At 55.6% G+C, this 17,657-nt stretch overlaps 1 protein-coding gene across 2 annotated transcripts in view; it reads left to right on the top strand.

The window, feature by feature from the left end:
- The first annotated feature begins 933 nt into the window (after positions 1–933).
- SLC12A7 (solute carrier family 12 member 7) overlaps positions 934–17,657 on the top strand; it is an 80,980-nt gene continuing 64,256 nt past the window's right edge. For both annotated transcript variants that reach the window (XM_079791032.1, XM_079791031.1), the window contains exon 1: positions 934–1,093. In XM_079791032.1, coding sequence (XP_079647158.1) covers positions 964–1,093 — 130 coding nt within the window. In that variant the 5' untranslated portion in view covers positions 934–963. The remainder of the gene's footprint in view (positions 1,094–17,657) is intronic.

Below are 17,657 nucleotides of genomic sequence, written 5' to 3'. Positions count from 1 at the left end.
TCATCCCTCCCAGACCTCTTCTTGTTTGCCTCTTAATCAGAGCTCTGATCTCTGCAGCCACTCGAGAATGTATGCTTCAAAGAGGCAGGGATTTCTGCCTTCTGTGTCAGCCACGGGGCCTGGTATAGCTAGGCACTAATAATTATTTACTGAATGAGTAAATGTGTAAACCACGCTGCATATTGTAAAGTGCGAAGTGAATAAATGCACAGTGGTAACAATAGTACGGTCATATTAAGCCGTGGCGGTGCCTGTATTGTAGGAGCCCGTAAACAGAGTGGCTGATTCTCACCCAGGTTTCCTGGTCCATTGGTTCCCACCCCTCCGGACCCCCAGGCTCATCTCACCCTCCCTGCCCTCCACTCTCCTGACCTTACCTCTCCCAGACTCCAGGACTGACGCCCCCTCCCCCCACACCTGGATCATTAGCACCTGCTCTCAGTGGGCGTGGTCAGTGGTCCCAGGCCGGCGTCCACGTGCTGGGGGTGATGACCTCCGGAACCAGACATCTCCGGCGTCCCATTGCCTGTCCCTCTCCTGGACCAGGCCCTGGCTCGCTGACCCTTGACGCCTGGGACGCGATGGGGTCTCCAAGATCTTGCAGCGCGACCCCCGAGGTTGTGTTGCTCGCAAGGGACAGGACTGGCTTCAAGTCAAGTTTTACCCGGTGCCCCCGCTCCCGGCGACGCTCCTGGCTCCTCCCGCTCCTGGCTCCTCCCGGGAGCCTGAACTCGCAGAGTCCATCGACGGCCTCCTCCGGGCCGGCTGCGCCCCGCCCCCACCTCCGCCCGGCCCATGCCCCGCCCACCTCCTCTCAGCCCCTGCCCGCCCCGCCCCTGCCCGCCCGCCCTCACCCCCACCTCTGCTCCGCCCCCCGCCCCGCTCCGCCCCCACCTGCCTTCCCCGGTACAGGCCCGGCTCTGGTTCCGCAGCCTTCCCGGCGCCCGGGGACCGGAGGCCACCATGTCCCAGCGTTTCGTGGTGACCCCCGCGGGGGGCGGAGTGGAGAACCCCGACCCCGCAGCTGCCCCGGATCCGCCGCGGGTGGACGCGATGCCCATTCTGCACTACGGACGTGAGCCCAGCCGCTACGGTAGGTGCGGCCCGACGGGGACTCCCCTGGGGGCGCGCGGACGTCGGAGCGTCGCGGGAGGGGGGCCAGTGGCTTAGGTGGGTGAGCTGCCCGGGTGCTGGCCTTGGGGATGACCAAGTGTCGTCCCGGGGTCAGCGCACGGTGAGCCGGTGCGGTGCGTCCAGAGCGTTCCCCAGGGAGACTTGGCCAGCAGCCGATCCTCGCCGGCAGTCTGCCCTGCCTCTGGGCCTGGAGGGAGATGCAACGGCATTGTCCTTGGGAATTGGCGGTGACAGCTCCGGCCCTCTGACCTCGTGCTCCTGGAGCGCAGAGCCTTATGTGTGGGATATGTGTGGGGTGCGGCTTGCACCCACCAAGGCAATGCTCTGCTGGGCTCTTGTCCGGTGATGCAGCCCCGAGGGTCAGGGAGCCTCCCTGCAGGGCTGTGCTTTTATAACGTGTACAGACCTCCGTCAGTCGCTTGGTGTGTCCTTTCCCCCAGTGACCTCACCCGCCTTTAATCACTTTAACATCTAACGTCTACCTTCCTGTAACTTCCCTTTTGAGAACTGACTTCAAGGAATTGAGAAGTGTTGGCAGCCACATTGGTGACCCCTGCCTTGTCCCTCTGTGAGGGGATGTGCAGACAGTGTCTCTCCTGGGCACTCACTGCTCACACAGGTGGGCGCCCACAGCCCTGGGTATGGAGGGTGGGGATGTGGGAGGGCAGGCGAAGCCTGGTTGCCTGGCAGCGAGAGCAGAAGCAGGGTCTGACTGAATCTGAAAGGCTGCTGGAAGCCTGTCCCACCACTGTAGTCTCTCTCCATGTGGGTGAGGATTGGCCTCACCCCCATCCGATCCTGGGGCACACTGCCCTTGGGCTCTCACTACAGGACCTCGGCGGGCCGTTCCAGGGCTGATGTAGATCTGAGCTACCTGAAGCTTCCCCCATGCCCTGTAGTCCCCAAAGGTCAGCTAGGGGGAGGCAGCTCTTTAGGTAGAAGGGCCTCCTGACTGTCCCCGCCCCCAGGGGAAACTCAGTGCATGTGAGTGTCCTGTGTGTGCGCGCGATGAGAGAGGGTAGCTCTAAGTGTGAGGGCTGACAGAAGCTCAGGTTTTATTTTTTTTAAATATGTTTTTATTGATTTCAGAGAGGAAGGGAGAGAGAGAGAGAGAGAGAGAGAGAGAGAGAGAGAGAGAGAGAAACATCAATGATGAGAGAAAATCATTGATTAGCTGCCTCCTACACACCCCTTACTGGGGTCGGAACCCACAACCCAGGCAGTGCCCTGACTGGGAATTGAACCGTGACCTCCTGGTTCATAGGTCAACCCTCAACCACTGAGCCATGCTGGCTGGGCTGGAGAAGAGGTCTTAGATGCTTGTTCCACAAATCTTCCATTGAGTTACTGGGACGTTGCATTAGCATCATGGTGACATCTGAGTGGTGCCTCCCCACGTGAGCAGTGGGCTTTTTGTGATGCAGGTGCGTATGCATGCACATATGCATGTGGGTATATGGGTTGCAGACACCCGCTCTTTAGGACAGCACCATTGGCATAGACGTGGAATGTGTGTGCACATCCAGTTCTACTCTGAGTTCTAGGTCAGGAGTGGATAGGTGGGCAACACACTTGTCACCTTGGTAGTGGCTGGTTCTCAGGTCCTACTCCCTTCCTGTCACCCTCCAACCCTGGGAGCCATTCCTTATGCTCCAGGCTGGGTGTCTGGCACCTTCTGTGCACCTGTGGTATCAACCCCAAAGCAGAGGGGACCCTCTCCATCGGGCCCTCAAACTGGCTGTGGCCCGGTGGAGGGTGCTCTCTAGTAGGGGGCTGAGGTGTCACTTGCTCCTGCTTACCTAATAACACAGTCCTTTTGTTTTCCGCTGTGAGCAGGTAAGTCCACAGGTCATTGATTAGAATGTAAGTCAGAGCAACTGATTATTTCTCAGGGGTTGTGCGGGCCTCCAGCCTGTTCTGAGGGAAATGGCTTTGACGCAGGACTCAGTGGAAATTTCAGGGAGAGTGTAGGTAAGAAAATGAACCGTGTCGGGGAGCCGGCAGGTGAAGGCTTCCTGACTGTAGTCAGCAGCAGTGAGATGAGCTGTTGCTTCTGGGCAGTGGAGCTGGGTCCGTACTCCCTTGGGGTGCTGATCCAGGTTCTGCACTGACCCCGGCCTGGGCTTGCTCAGCCCCAGGCTCTCCTCACAGGAACTGGGGTCTCTGTGGCCTTGGTCTCGCCTCTGGGCTGGAAGATGGACTCCCAGTGGGCACCGCCCCAGCATGGGGCTGTTCTCCCAGCCAGTAGGGCTCAGCTCCCAGCACCCCAGGCAGGGGCACAGCTCTGGGTCAGCTGACCCTCCAGGTCCTCCTCTCGCTGCATCCCCCTTTTGGGCCTCTCTGCTTCCCTGGCCCTTGGTACTTAGCGTGCTGGCCGGTGCCCCTGCGGAAAGGGTTCGGTGCCAGGAGACATGCTCAGGTCTCGACTTGTCTTTCTGTTCTCTGTCAGGCTGTTGAGATTTTCATCTTCATGCTGACACGGAAGAAGGGCATTTACCAGAGTCCTCGATGTGGCAATCATGAGATAGGCTGTTGGGGCCAGGGGATCCCGTCTGACCCTAGAATTCCCCCATACCCACCTTCACCTCTTCTTGTGGCCTGCTGTCCAGGGGGCAGGCCTCCCTTTCTCCTTCCCACCATCACCCAGGCAGGGAGGGGCCACCCCAGCCATCCCCCACCTCAGTCCTCAGGTGTGGAAACTGCTGAGCCTGCAGCCACTTTCTGCTCCGCTGCTTGGCTGGCTAGTTTTTGCCCATAGACCTTGGGCTCTATGGTGTGGGAGTTCCAGCCAGCAGTCAATCAAATGATTTTATGTTGTGCCCACTATATGAGAAAAAAATCCCTATTATTTGGTGCTCCATTTAAACAATGCTACTGGGCTTTATTGGCACTCCTTGGTCCAAGCCAGGAAGTGGAGCGTGGTGGACACTTACCGAGAATTGTCCTTTCACTTCCAGTATGTGTGTGTATGTGTGTGTGTGTGTGTGTGTGTGTGTGTGTGTGTGTGTGTGTGGCGGGGAGGGGGGGAAGGGGAGTGATGGAGGGGAATTTCTAATCCTTCGGGACACCAGCCTCTTGACTCACAGACTCCGAATGCCTCGTCCGTGTCTGTCTGGTGCCTCCTTCAGTGTCTGCTCAGACCAGTTCCCCTCAAGGGCAGTGTGTGGAGAGAGCACGCTGCCGTGGGGCCTCCCTTCTCTGGGTCAGGGCATAAGCCCAGCTCTGAGTCCCCATGCCCGTGTCTCTGGCTCAGCCAGCATTCCCTGAGGGCTCCCACTGGAGTCCACAGCACACACTGGTCACAACAGCGTGCCACTGAGCATGTAAGGGGACATAGAGCCTTCCGTCTCACAGGGAAGGTCTGGCTGTGCTGCCATGGGGTGGAAATGTCACACGTGATCTACCAGGTTCCAGTGAGCGAGGCTGAACCATCGCTGTCCTCTTGTTCCCAGTACAGGGGTGCTGGTGGGAGCCCCAATGCCGTTCCTTTGGTGGGATGGTCAGAGGTGGTTGCAGATCCAGAATCAAGACATGAGATGGACATGTCCCCCTCAGCCCGAGGGCAGAGGAAGAGGAGAGGGTGCAGCCTGTGCAGAGGCCGCCTTGCAGACAGTGATATTCAGGGAGGGTCAAAGCCAGCTCTAGGCCACGTGGAGCAACACATGCCCCCCACCCCCAGGGCCACACCTTGGAGAGCAGCTTGGCTCCCCAGGGGCCAGACTCCCCTAGACCACCTCCTTGTTTCTGTAGCCTGGGGTGGGCTGCACCAGCGTAGAAGGTTCTGGATGTGAGTAGGGCAGTGGAGCGGCTTGTCACCTCCCCAGGGGCTGTGTGGGAGGAGAGCATCCCCCTGGGCTGATAGGGACAACAGGAGGCCATTGGCATTGGAGGGTCAGTCGGACAGCTGTCCATCTGGGCAGGGAGCAGCAGCCAAGGGACCTGGTCTGGTCAGGCACCGCCCTGGGCACCACAGCTGCCCAGGGGAGGAGGGAGGGTATGGAGCAGGCACATAGACGGGGTGGAGTGAGGAGCTGGAGGGCAAGCTGGCTCCCCAGTCACCCTGTGTGACAGACCCTCAACCTGTCCATGGACCCCAGCACAGCCTACCCCTCACCCCTCCCAGACGGTGCATCTGTACTTCGTACATCTGTCATCGTGGTCATTAAGGGTGTTGGTTGTAGGATTCTGTTTGAAGAAAGTTTCGGGGAAAAGCCCCATTTTTCTGGCTGAATGTGGTGTTTTCTGTCAGGACCCAGGCTGCTGTAGTTCGCTCTTGGCCGGCTGACACCCAGGGCTGGCTGGCGGCTCTGGTGTCGACCCTCCCCCGCTCCCCGGTGTGCTGGGCAGACTCTGTTTCCTTTCCCTTAAATATTTTATGGAGCACAGTGCATGCTAATCAGCTAGCCGCCTCCAGAGCAGTGCTTCTGTCCAGGACACCCAAGGGTTTGGTCACTCTAATCCTGAACAATTCTCGCCTTGGTGATTTCTAACTGGGCTTAAAATAACACATGCTTGAAGTCACAGCCATTGTTTCTTTCTTTCTTTTCTTTTCTTTCTTTCTTTTTTTTTTTTTTTTTTTTTACTTTTTAATGTCCAGTTTGGTTTATTTTTTTAAATATATTTTTATTGATTTCAGAGAGGAAGGGAGGGGGAGAGAGAGATAGAAACATCAATGATGGGAGAGAACCATTGATTGGCTGCCTCCTGCACACCCCCTACTGGGAATCGAGCCTGCAACCCGGGCATGTGCCCTTGACCAGAATTGAACCTGGGACCATTCAGTCTGCAGGCCAACGCTCTATCCACTGAGCCAAACCAGCTAGGGCCAGTTTGGTTTCTTTTTTTCATGGGGTGAGTGTCATGCGTTTTGAGGCACCAACCTTCTTTATATATACATCAAAATTTTCTTTAAATAAAGGCTTTACCATCCAACAAGAGAATCACAGCTTGGTCTCAAAGAGTGTGAGTTGGGGTCTGCACAGTGGGGTTGACCCCTTTGGCTCCTGGGGTCCCCCAGTCCTCGCTGCCCATCCCTGCAGTGGTCATTTCACATGGTTAACAAACACGAGAACATCTGTGCTCTGGCAGCCACCCAAACATCCTTACCCCACTGGGAGGCTGCGAGGGCAGGTGCAAGACCCCAGGACCCAGGAGCAACACCTGGAAGTCCTCCTGTGCCCTGTAGGCATCGCCTGCCTGGAACCCTGGCTGCCCTGCTCTCCAGCCTCCACCCAGGCCTCTGTCCCATGGGCTCAGGCTTGAGGTCTGTATCTGCATCCATGGATGTTGGCTACTATATGAATATGGGGGGGGGGGCAGTCAAAAGGTAACTACAAGCACAGGGCTTAAAAAATGCAAACATGCACCAAAGAACACTAGGAAAAGACAACCCACAGAATGGGAGAAAATATTTGCAAATCATATCTGATAAGAGATTAACATCCAGAACACATAAAGAGCTCCTATAACAACTCAACAATAACAAATCAAACCAATGACAAAATGTGCAAACATTTGAATAGACATTTTTAAAAATTTAATTTATTGGGGTGCCATTGGTTAATAAGGTTACATAACTTTCAAGTGAACAGTTCTATAATACATCATCGGTATATTCTGTTGTGTGTTCTCCACCCAAAATCTAGTCTCTTTCCATCACCATATATTTGACCCTCTTGACCCTCTTCATCCTCCCCTACCTGCTTTTCCCTCTGGTAACTTCATACTGTTGTCTGTGACTGAGTCTGTTTGTTCATTTGTTGCTTTCTGTTTTATATCCCACATATGAGTGAAATCATTTGTTCTTTTCCATCTGACTTATTTCGCTTAGCATGATACTCTCAAGATCCATCCATGCTGTCACAAATGGCAGTGTTTCATCCTTCCTTAGGACTGAGTGGTATTCCAATGTACATATGTACCACATCTTCTTTATCCAATCATTGGTCTAAGGACACTTTGGTTGTTTCCATCCATCTTGGCCACTGTGAATAATACTGTAATGAACATGGGGTACATATATCTTTATGAATAAATGTTTTCACACTTTCTGGGTAGGTACCCAGAAGAGGGATTACTGGGTCATATGGTAGCTCTCAAATAGACATTCCTCCAAAGAAGGTATACAGATGGACAATAAGCACATGGAAAGGTGCTCAACATCATTGATCATTAGGGAAGTGCAACCAAAATCACAATGCGATAGCACTCTATCCCCAGTTGAATGGCTATCACACACACAAAAAATAGAAAATAACAAATGTTGGCAAGGATGTGGAGAAATTTAGAAATTAGAACCCTTGTGCACTGCTGGTAGGAATGTAAAATGGTCCAGCAGCTGTGGAAAAACAGTCAGGAGCTTCCTAAAAAATTAAACATAGAGTTGCCATATGACTCAGCAATTCCGTTCCTAGGTGTTTACCCAAAGGAATTGAAAGCAGAGTCATGAAGAGATATTTGTGCACCCATGTGTATAGCAGCATTATTCACAATAGCCTAAAAAGTGGGAATAACCCAAATGTCTATCAACAGAGGAATGGGTAAAGAAGATGCAGTCCATCCATACAATGGAATATTATTCAGACTGAAAAAGGAAGAGCATTCTAGCACATGCTGCAATGTGAATGAACCTTGGGGATAATATGCCAAGTGAAATAAACCAGTCACAAAAGGATAAATACTGAATGAGTCCACTCACACAAGGTCCCCAGAGGAGACAGATTCACAGAAAGTTAGAAGGGTGGGTACCAGGGGCTGGGGGAGGGAGATGAGGAGTTAGTATTTAATGGGGACAGAGGTTTAGTTTGGGAATATTTAAAAATCCTAGAGATGATGGAGGGGATGGTTGCACAACAATGTGAATGTGCTTAATGCCACTGAACTGCACACTTAAAATGCGGAGCTTTATGTTATACATATTTTATCACAATACAAAAAAATAAATAAATAAAATAAAAAAGCAAACAGGAGAGAAGGGCCAAGAAGGAACTAAATCTCTCCCCTCCCTGCCTGTTCCTGCCGGGAACCCCTGGTCTCCAGTTTTCCGGGAGGAAGCCAGTTTGATTAAATCAATTCTCGCCATTCATCATTCGGGGCTCTCTCAGGAGTGGGTTCTTTTTAATCTAAATTGCTCTCTGCAAGGTGCAAGTTCAAACCTCTTACAGGAGATATTTTTGTCCAAGGACCTTCCTGTTTCAAAGAACCCTGTGCGACCCTTTCCGGGCTGGTCCTGAAGGGGAAGAGCGGGCGGCTGACTGGCTTCCTGCATGCAGATTCTGGGAAGGGGGCTGCAGACCTGGTGCAGCCCCTCCTTACACTGTTTCCCCCAAAGACCTGCTCCTCCCTGGACAAAGATTGAGCAGCAGCCTCAGTGACCCAGCCAGGCATGGGGGAGAGCTGTGTCCCTTCAGGCCCCGAGTCTTCCTGCCCGCTCAGCTCCCCCCCACCCCCTGCCACCTACCTGGACATGCGCAGATTCTCTTAGTGCCCAGAGTCAGGCTCAGCAGGCAGCACAGGCCACAGGTCCTGGCTGCTGGGCCTGCAGCTCCTGCGTCACCCTGGCCTCCACTGTCCTTTCCCAGAGACCCCGGAGTGGGGCAAGCTCTCCTGTCAGAAGGAGGGGCTGGGGTGGGCACTCCAGGGCAACCGCACCAGCCTTCTGGGTCTCTCCTTGTCCTGTCTGCTGGTGTTTGCCTTTTTCTTAGCATCAGTGGCATGTCCCCAGAAATAAGAAGGTGGGTTCTTTCTGCTCTTCCTCCCTCAGGAGGCAGCAAATGTTGGCTTTTTGCCTGGGGCTGCTCAGATTTGGCCTTGGGGGGAAATGAGGTCCCAGCTTTGTGCCCAAGGAAGGACCTGTGGACTGCATGCAAGGCAAAGCTAGTCATAATGGTCCCTTTGGTGGACATGCCATGTCCTAGCCATGGGAAGGGAGTATGCGTGTGTGTGCACACATGTTTGTGCATGTGTGCATGCATGCAAGGTTCCTCCTGCCTTAGTAGAGGTGCCGTGCGACCTGGTCCTCATCTTGGACAGTTTGCAAAGCAGTGTCACATCATTACCTCATTCATGTCTGTGACAGCCCAGTGAGCCAGGGAGAAGGTATGCTGCCCGGTGGAGACTGTGCCTCCATGATGTCATCAAGAGCTGGGCAGACCTGGCCCCCAGCCCTCGCTGGGCGTGGGGAGCCAGAGCCGCTCCTGTAGCAGGCTTGGTCCCGATGCAACCCCCACTCGGGGCTAGATGGACTGGTGGGCCTTCCAGCCCTCTGCAAAGTTCCCTCAAAGTCATGCCAAGTGGTGATGCTCACAGCAGACACCTGAGAAAATGTGGGGAGTGCAGTCATTGGAGTCCCAGATAATCAGACCCAACAGGATGTGTGTGTACACATAGAGACTCATTGGCTCATGAGATTGTGGCTTGTAGGTGGCAGGGCAGCCAGAGGGCTAGAGACCTGGGGGAGAGTGCAGTTTAGTCCACAGCCATCTGCTGGCAGAATTCCTTCCACTCTGTGAGGTCAGCCTTCAACTGATTGCCCAAGGCCCACCCACATTAGGGAGAGCAATCTGCTTTCTTGAATTCCATCAATTTAAATGTTAATCTCATCCAAAAAACACCTTCACCGAAAGACCCAGAAAAATGCTTGACCCAATATCTGGGCAGACTTCCAACCTCCAGCACTGAGACAATAAATTTCTGTTGTTTAAGCCTTCTGTCTGTGGTGCCTGTTATGCGAGAGCTGATTGAGATAAACTGTTCAACTGTTACAGCCTGTGGGCACCCCCATCACCCTTAGGGGGGCCTGTCTCAGCTCAGCTTCCCTGGTGGCCATGCCCCACAGCTCTGCTCTGTCCTGAGCCCCCAGTTGGCTCCCTGTGAACGGCCTCCTCACGGTGGCCCTCCATGAGGTCACTCTAAACTGTCACACCAGAGCCCTGAGCCCTGAGCCATCTCCAACCAGGTGGTTGTTGACGGCCTCACCTGGACTGAGGCTCCCTCCATTGGGATCCATGCTCCCCTCCCTCTGGCCACGTGAGCCCTCCCCCGGGGCCGGGGCTCCTCGTTGCCTCTCGTTGCCTGGAGACCCTGGTGCTCCTGTCCCTCCGGACTACATGGCGCAGAATGGGTGGCACCGAGATCCTCAGCAGCGGGAAGGTGGACCACACTGGCGCCATCACTGAGCACCCGTCCCTGAGAGAAGCAGGCCTGCCGGTGGAAGGGGACAGGATGCAGAGTGAAGCATGGTTGCTCAAGGGGACAAGCCAGGCAACTCTGCCCTTTGTGGGAAGGACGGTTGAGTGGACACCTGAGGTATTGGGGTTCCCCAAGCCCCATTTCTCCAGTGTCACCCCCTCCCCCACAGGGACTACCTCTCTCAGAACAAGCCAAATCTCACTGTGTGGACCAGGCCCCACTGTCCTGACTCTTGGCCAGGCTATACCCTCTTGGCTGAGGGGCCTGGGCCTCATGAGAAGGTGAACCCCCACAGTGCTGCCTCTCACCATGGCCACCTGCTCCTATGCTCCCCTCAGCACCCGCTCTGGCCTGTGTAGGCCCATTTGTCCAGGAAAGGCTATCACCAGCCCAGCACCCCTCTGCAGGCATCCCTGCCAGGCTCCACAGGGCGACCTTCCCCCTTCCTCTTACCCTCGCCTTCGCAGGTGTGAGTGGGGACCAGCCAGCCAGGCCCATGAGGGTGAAGGTGGAACCCAGCTTGCAGGATCATAGGGGACTCCCAGAGTGGCCCTACTACGGTCCGGAGGCCCCTCAAGGTGGCTGAGGGGCCACCCCTGGCAGCCCTTCTAAAGTCATGACCAGATCCACAGCCAGGATCCCCCGGGGACAGAGCACAGGTGATCCCCACCTGCCTGTCCAACTGCGAAGCGGTCCCCCGTGCACAGAAAGTTGCAGCGGTGCTGTGGGGAGTGACTCCCTGGGACCCCTCCCTGGGGCTCACGGACTTCCAAGTTTGGACCCGAATCTTGTAGTTTTGAGGTGTGTAGTGGGCTAAATGGTGGCCCTCCAAAGTTATGCCCACGCCCTAACCCGTGGCTCCTGTGAACGGGACCTTTTTTTGGAAAAAGGCTGGTCACAAATGTGATGAAGTCATGGACCTGGAGATGGGGAGATCATCCTGGATGATCCGGTGGCCCTGAATCCAGTGACAAATGCCCTTGTAAGAGACACAAGGGGAACAGACTCAGAGGGAGAGGCCATGTGAAGATGGAGGCGGAGACTGGAGTGCCGCACCACAGGCCCGGACGCCTGGGGCCCCGGGAGCTGGAGAGGCGGGCAGGACCCTCCTCTGAAGCCTCCGAGGGGAACATGGCCTGGGACACTGATCTCATACTTCTGGCCCAGAGCCGTGAGAGCACGCATTTCTGTGTTATGCCACCGTGCGTGGCTCAGGGAACAGCAGCTGTAGGAGCTAATACAGGCTCTCTGAGTGGTGCCTGCAGAGGCTGAGTGGGTTTGCCTGAGCTGTGTTTCTGGAGTGCTGGGGGACAGGGGGTTGGAGCAAGTGCAGAAGAACAGACATAACTACTGTTCTAGCCTCCTCCGCCCCCCTCAACCCCCCGCCCTCCTCCCCGCCCCGATGGAGCAGCATGGTGGCTGCCATCCAGGGGCTCTCCCATGTGCTGCAGCTCTGGGCTCCTGGGTGGACCCCATAGGGCAGACCCCATAGGGCAGCACCCCTGTCTGCGTCTAACAGGGACAGAGGGGCAGCCTCCAGCCCAGACTCAGCCCGTCCTGGGCAACACAGTCTGCAGCCAGGAGCCCAGGGCCTTCTGGGGCAGTCCCAGGAGAAGGAGACTGGACCCAGCAGAGAGGTGACTCCTGTGTCCCAGAGTTTGTGGGTGGTGGAAAGAGTGGGACTGAGGGCTGATGGAAGGAGCCAAGGACGCTGGAACCTGAGCCAGAAATCAGCACTCAGAGCTGACCTGGCTCCAAAGTGCAGCCCTCCCGGTGACTGAGTCACCCAAAGGCTGCCCCTCAGGAAGCATGGGGTGGGGCAGTGCCACCTTCCACCCTCCAGGGCCTAAGAAGCAGCCCCAAAGGAGAGTCACCACCCGCTCCCCTCAGCCAGAGACCCCTCCCACGCAGAGCATTTTGGGGTTTCATGCACACACCAAGGCCTGGCATCCACACGAATTGCCACGGGAGCACAAGGTCTGAGGTGCTGTGCGTGTGTGTGTGTGTGTGTGTGCATGTGTGTGTGCGTGCGTGTGTGTGTGTGTGTGTGTGTGTGTGTGTGTGTCAGTGATTCTCACAAAGGCCAAGGTGTCTGGAGTCCAGAATGGGAGGCCCCACGGCCCCTGAGCCCCACCTGCACTTTGTTCCCTGAGCCCGTTGAACTTTGCTCACGTTTGGTAACAGGCTTTCTTGGAAGCCAGGTTGTGACTTTAAAACCCAGCAGGGGGTGAGTGACTGTCCTGATGGTGAGGTCAGGGCTTGGAGCCACAGTGGTAGGAAGGAGGATGCAGACATGTGCATGCGGAGTGGGGGCCAGCGGCTGCTCCCTGGAACTGGTTTACAAGTGGCTGTGGCTGTTTTCCTGGGAGGGCAGTGTTGCTTCTCCTGGGCTCGTGTTGGAGACAAAGGACTCGGTTTGTTTGGTCCCATGGCTATTCTTTCAGCTGAATGTTGGTGCTCCTGGTGGCTGGGAGCGTTTACCTTCGCATCGGGCCGGTGGGGTGGTTGTAGATGAACCCTCACACTGGGTGACACTCTGAACACAAAGCCTTTGTACTAATGACAATGGAAATGAGAAACTGTCCTGCAGAATCCACTCCATCATCTCAGAAACGTGTGGGTCACCTACGTGTGCCAGCACAGTTCAGTTCTCAATGTGAGGTGCCACCTCCCCATCGGTCCTGGCTGTGGGTTCCAGTGATGTGCTGGGGTGCGTGGGAAGGACCTCGCAAGCAAAGGCTACTTCCAGGAAGAGATGCCCTCAGCTGCTTGCATGTCCATGCCAAGGACAGCAGTGCAAAGGCCCTGGGGTAGTGCTGGTTTTCGGACAAGGCTATGGATGTGAACAAAGACCTGCCAGTGTGAATGGGCAGAGCTGGCTGTGGCCAGGATCGGCCGGAGACTCCTGGGCAGGTAAACGAGTGGGAGAGTGTCACAGCAGAGAAAAGGGAGTGAAAGTGCCCCAGTGGGGGCCATGAGCCTGGGAGCCAGGAGGCAGGAACTAGAAGGTGCATCTGTGTGAGTGGTTAGAGAGCATTGCTTTCTGTGGCTGGTCCTGAGTGGAAGCGGGGCAGTCACTGACCAAGTTCCAACCATCTGGACCCATCGCTGCTGAGGTTGTGGTTGGGCTATTGGGCTGCTGGCTGCAGAGGTTGTGGGGCAGGGTTCTGTGTTATCTGTGGTCTGGCCGCTGACTGCTGTTTACCCAGTGTCTCAGGGTGCAGATGATGGGGCTACCTAGGGAGTGGCTCCAGGTCATTCAGTTTTGTTTGTTTTTAGGTTTACGGGGTCACGGGGGGTGGGTGGGGGGGACCCATGGAACCCACATGGCCCCACCGGTTATGGCGGTGGACCACCCTTTCAGTACAGGCAGAGTGAGTTCGGGGGAATGGAAACCTCGGGGGAAACCCCAAGTAGCCAGTGAAATGTTGTGGCTCGTCTTCGTGGGGGGCACGGTGTGACCCTGTGGGGCCCTGTGGAGCTCTGTGGGGGACCCTGCGGGCACTGTGGGGTGCATGGTGTGGCAAGGCTGGGTACTGTGGAGCTCTGCGGGGGGCACGGCGGGGTGCTGTGTGAGGAACTGTGAGGACACTGTGGGCATTGTGAGGCACTGTGGGAAGCATCAGGGTCATGGGATTCCCCCCAGCACTGGAGGGCGGGGCTCGGGGCTTCTGGCCTCCAGGTGACCATTGGGAGAGTCACAGGATGACCAGTAGGGGGCAGGGGAGGAGCGTGACTTGGGACCTCTGAGTGGGTTTGCAAGTCAAACCTGTGTCTGGTACCCAAGTTCTGCTTCCAGCCTGTTCTCCTGGGAGGGCACCTGGGTCTTTTTGAGCTCTGCCTCCCTGTCTGCCTGTTGGGCTTCATCCCCTCCTTTCCTTCCTCCTTCACCCAGTGGCCCTCCTCCACTTCCCTCTCAGTTTTCCTGGAAGGCTGGGCAGTGGTCTCTCCTTGCACCCAGGTGTGTCAGAGGGAAAGATGGAAGCTTCTCTCCTTTCCCCCACCAGGCCAACTAAGGGGGACGCCCAGCAGGAGGTGGGCAGGTTTGCACTTTTGGCCCCCCACCCTCCCTGTCTGCTCCTGGGAGACAGAACCTTTCTCTCCCTCACTTCAGACCCCGGGAGGGCAGATGCCATCCTCCCGCTCCCCTGCCCATGTGTAGAGAGTTCTCTTGCACATGGGGCTCAGGGCCTGCCCCATGAGGTGCCCTCAAAGGCCGTTCAGATGAGGTGTGCCCTGCCCAGGACACTCTGCATGAGGGCACCGCTATGCAGCCATCCTCACTGAGGGGACCCACTTAGCGCCTGGCCAAAGCAAATGCTATGGCTTCTAGAAGACTCTAGAGGGTTCTGGAGCTGCCAAATTTGGCCACCTTGACGGGGGAGGCCCAACAGACCCATCACCACTGCAGCTAAACCTCCTGTAACCAAACAAGCACAATGTTAGGTTATTTTCAGCAATTTTTCTGAACCACACCCAGAAATACAATCATAGAGATAACATCAGAGGTTTCTTGTTTTGTTTTGTTTGTATTTTTAACCCTCACTGGAGGGTGTGCCTTCATTGATTTTAGAGAGAGAGAGAGGGGAAAAAAAAAACCCATCGATGTGAGAGTGAAACATCAATTGATTGCCTCCTGCACATGCCCAACCAGGGGTCAAACCTGCAACCTGGGTATGTGACTTGACTGGGAATCGAACCCATGACCTTTTGCTATATGGGATGATGCTCCAAACATCTGAGTCACACCGGCCAGGGCCTTGGGTTTTTTAACTTCCTTTTTCAGGGGAAAATGGAGACATGCGCCCTAGGCTGCCCTGGCACGGATGTCCCTCCCTTGTGGTCTGACCCCAGGCCCTCAGGCTCAGGGCCCAGGATCGGATTTTCACGCTCTGACGACAGTGAGGCGCTTTCCTTTTGAATCGCCAGGTTTGGAGCAGAGGGATAATGCTGCGCCTTGGAAGCAGCTCCGGGCATCTATGAATGTAACCCCATCTGAAATCTTTTATTTTCGTCCTGTTTAATCATGTCAGTTATACCCACAGTCGAGGCTGTAATTTTCCTCCCCAGATGATGTCGACTGTTGGTGACTCCTGGGTGTTCTCATGTTCATTCATGGGGTGGCTGTGGAGCCTCCAGCCTGGCTGCTCCCGAAGGCTGGTGTCATGCTGTCCAGGCACCTGGAGGCTACCCCGCCCCACCCCTCCCCACCCCTGGGGACCCTGAGGGCGCTGTGCCTTCTCTTGGTCGGGGCCTCAGCACACAACCCAGAGGAGTACAGGGCAGGGGGTGGGTAACTTGGATCTGCTCCTCACGCCAGGGGAAGGCCTGGACGTTCCTCTGGCCTCCTGCACCTGGGCTCTCAGGCTGACCCCACGTGGCCCCCAGGGACACTCCTGGGGGGCGGGTATCACCCCCTCTGGCTCTCTCAGCTGCGGAACAAGAGTCACAGTCGAAACTAGCAGCCCCCTCACCTTGCTTGGAACTGCTCAAGCCTTTAAAATTTATTTCTCAACTGTGGTAAAATATACAAAACCTAAAATTTACCATCTTACGCATTTTTAAGTGTACATTTCGGAGGCATTAAGGATACTCACAGCGTTGTGCAGCCATTACCGCTGTTCATCTCTAGAATTTTCATCTTCCCCAGCTGGAACTCTATTCCCATGAAACACTGGCTTCCCATTCCCCTCCCCCTCTCCAGGCCCTGGAGCCTCCGGAGAGCCTGGGTCCTGGGGAGCAGGAGGAGCAGATTTTTGTGGACACTTTCCTGGTCTGTCCCGAAGTGTTTCCCCGTGGGCTGGAGCCCTGGCGGCCTGTGGGCACTCTCCCTGAGACCTCGCAGACCTCCGGCCTGTTCCTCCTGCCCCTCTCCAGCCCTTGACTGCCCTTGTTGACTGACAGCATAAATGAATCAGGAGCTTAGCTAAAAATAAGTGATGAAGATTTATTCAAGGGCCTTCGGAGGTGTGTATTGGAAGCACAACAAGGCAATACCCAGAGTATTCTGAGGAAGAAAGAAAAGCTGAGGTTCTTAGAGTGAAAAGTGCACTCTTGAGAAGAATCGGTCCTGCATTCTTAGTCTCCGGGTTGGTCTGAGACGGGAATCCTCTAGAATCTAGAGTCTAGATGACCGGTGGTCTGGATGATGGATGTCAGGTGGTCTGACACATAAACATGCTTTCCGTGGTCCCTCCGTGGGTAATCAGAGGGTTATTTGGAGGTTTGATGTATATTCTGGCATTGACTCGGGACTGGGAAGTGTAAGTTCCCAGCTAGGCTGGTTGAAAAGAAGAATTGTTTCCTCACACCTCAGCCTATGTGCTTTTAGTAACATACCAGCTCCACTTCAGTGACTTCATTTTATTTTCTCACTCTTTCCTCACCCTTGACCCTCTGGAAACATCTGTGATACATTTAGCAGCCACCGTCCTGCTTGCTTATATGTGGCATTTCCACAGGTCCTTCACTCCTCACATGCCTTCCCCCAGTGCCTCTCTCCCCAGAGATGGGTGCTGCTCCCAGGATGCAGGAACATTCCAGATCTCATTGGTGATCAATGGCCAATACTCACCCTTTGGTCCCATTCAGTGGCCTCATGTCTCCCTGAGTCAGGGCCCCCAGTGGCTCTGTCTGGGTGACATTTTTTTGTGCATGTTAGAGTCCCCCGGCCCTGGGCCTGAGCAGTGGGGTTCAGCCTCCTGTCCCTCAGGAAAGCATGGGGTCCCCAGCGTGGGCGCCCACCCTGCCCATCAGCTGGTGTAGTGTGTGGCCCCAGAGCCTGGCTGCAGCTGTATTTGCCCAGGTGGGGGTGTTTGCTTTCCAAACAGCTCCACACCTGCCTGCTGCCCCTGCCCCCGGGTACTCCGGGCAGTGTCCCAGCTGGGCGCAGGTCTTTGCCCTTCCAGAGGCAAGCTTTCTCTGCAGCAGTGAGGGCCCCCGCAGAACACACACATCTTCCTTGTGCCCCGTTCCCCTGGAATGGGCAGAGGGGCCAGCAGGAGGGGCCTGGCCCCTTGGGGAGGTGCCCTTGATGCTTAGGACACAGGGCCATACCCCAGGAAGGACAGAGCCTTGGGTGAGAACTTGACCAGAGTCAGCAGGGGTTTGGGCAGGTGGGGAAGGGCTAGGTGAGGCCATCAGACTTGGGTTCTTAAGGGGCCCCTCCATCTCCCTGCAGAGGGCAGCAGGGTGTGAGTGGGCAATTCAGAGAACAAATAAACCTGGAAAGAGCAGTGGGGTTAAGGTGAGGGTGGAGCCCAGCGTGACTGAAGTGCCAGCCTTTGGGAGAGTGGTCTGGCCTGTGTGGGAGCAGATCCAGATTGGTGTCTGCA

Source organism: Cnephaeus nilssonii (genome assembly GCF_951640355.1).
Source record: "Cnephaeus nilssonii genome assembly, chromosome: 2".
NCBI classification, from domain to species: Eukaryota; Metazoa; Chordata; class Mammalia; order Chiroptera; family Vespertilionidae; genus Cnephaeus; species Cnephaeus nilssonii.
Note: the sequence above shows the minus strand (reverse complement) of the source record. Positions and strands in the feature narration are given on the sequence as shown.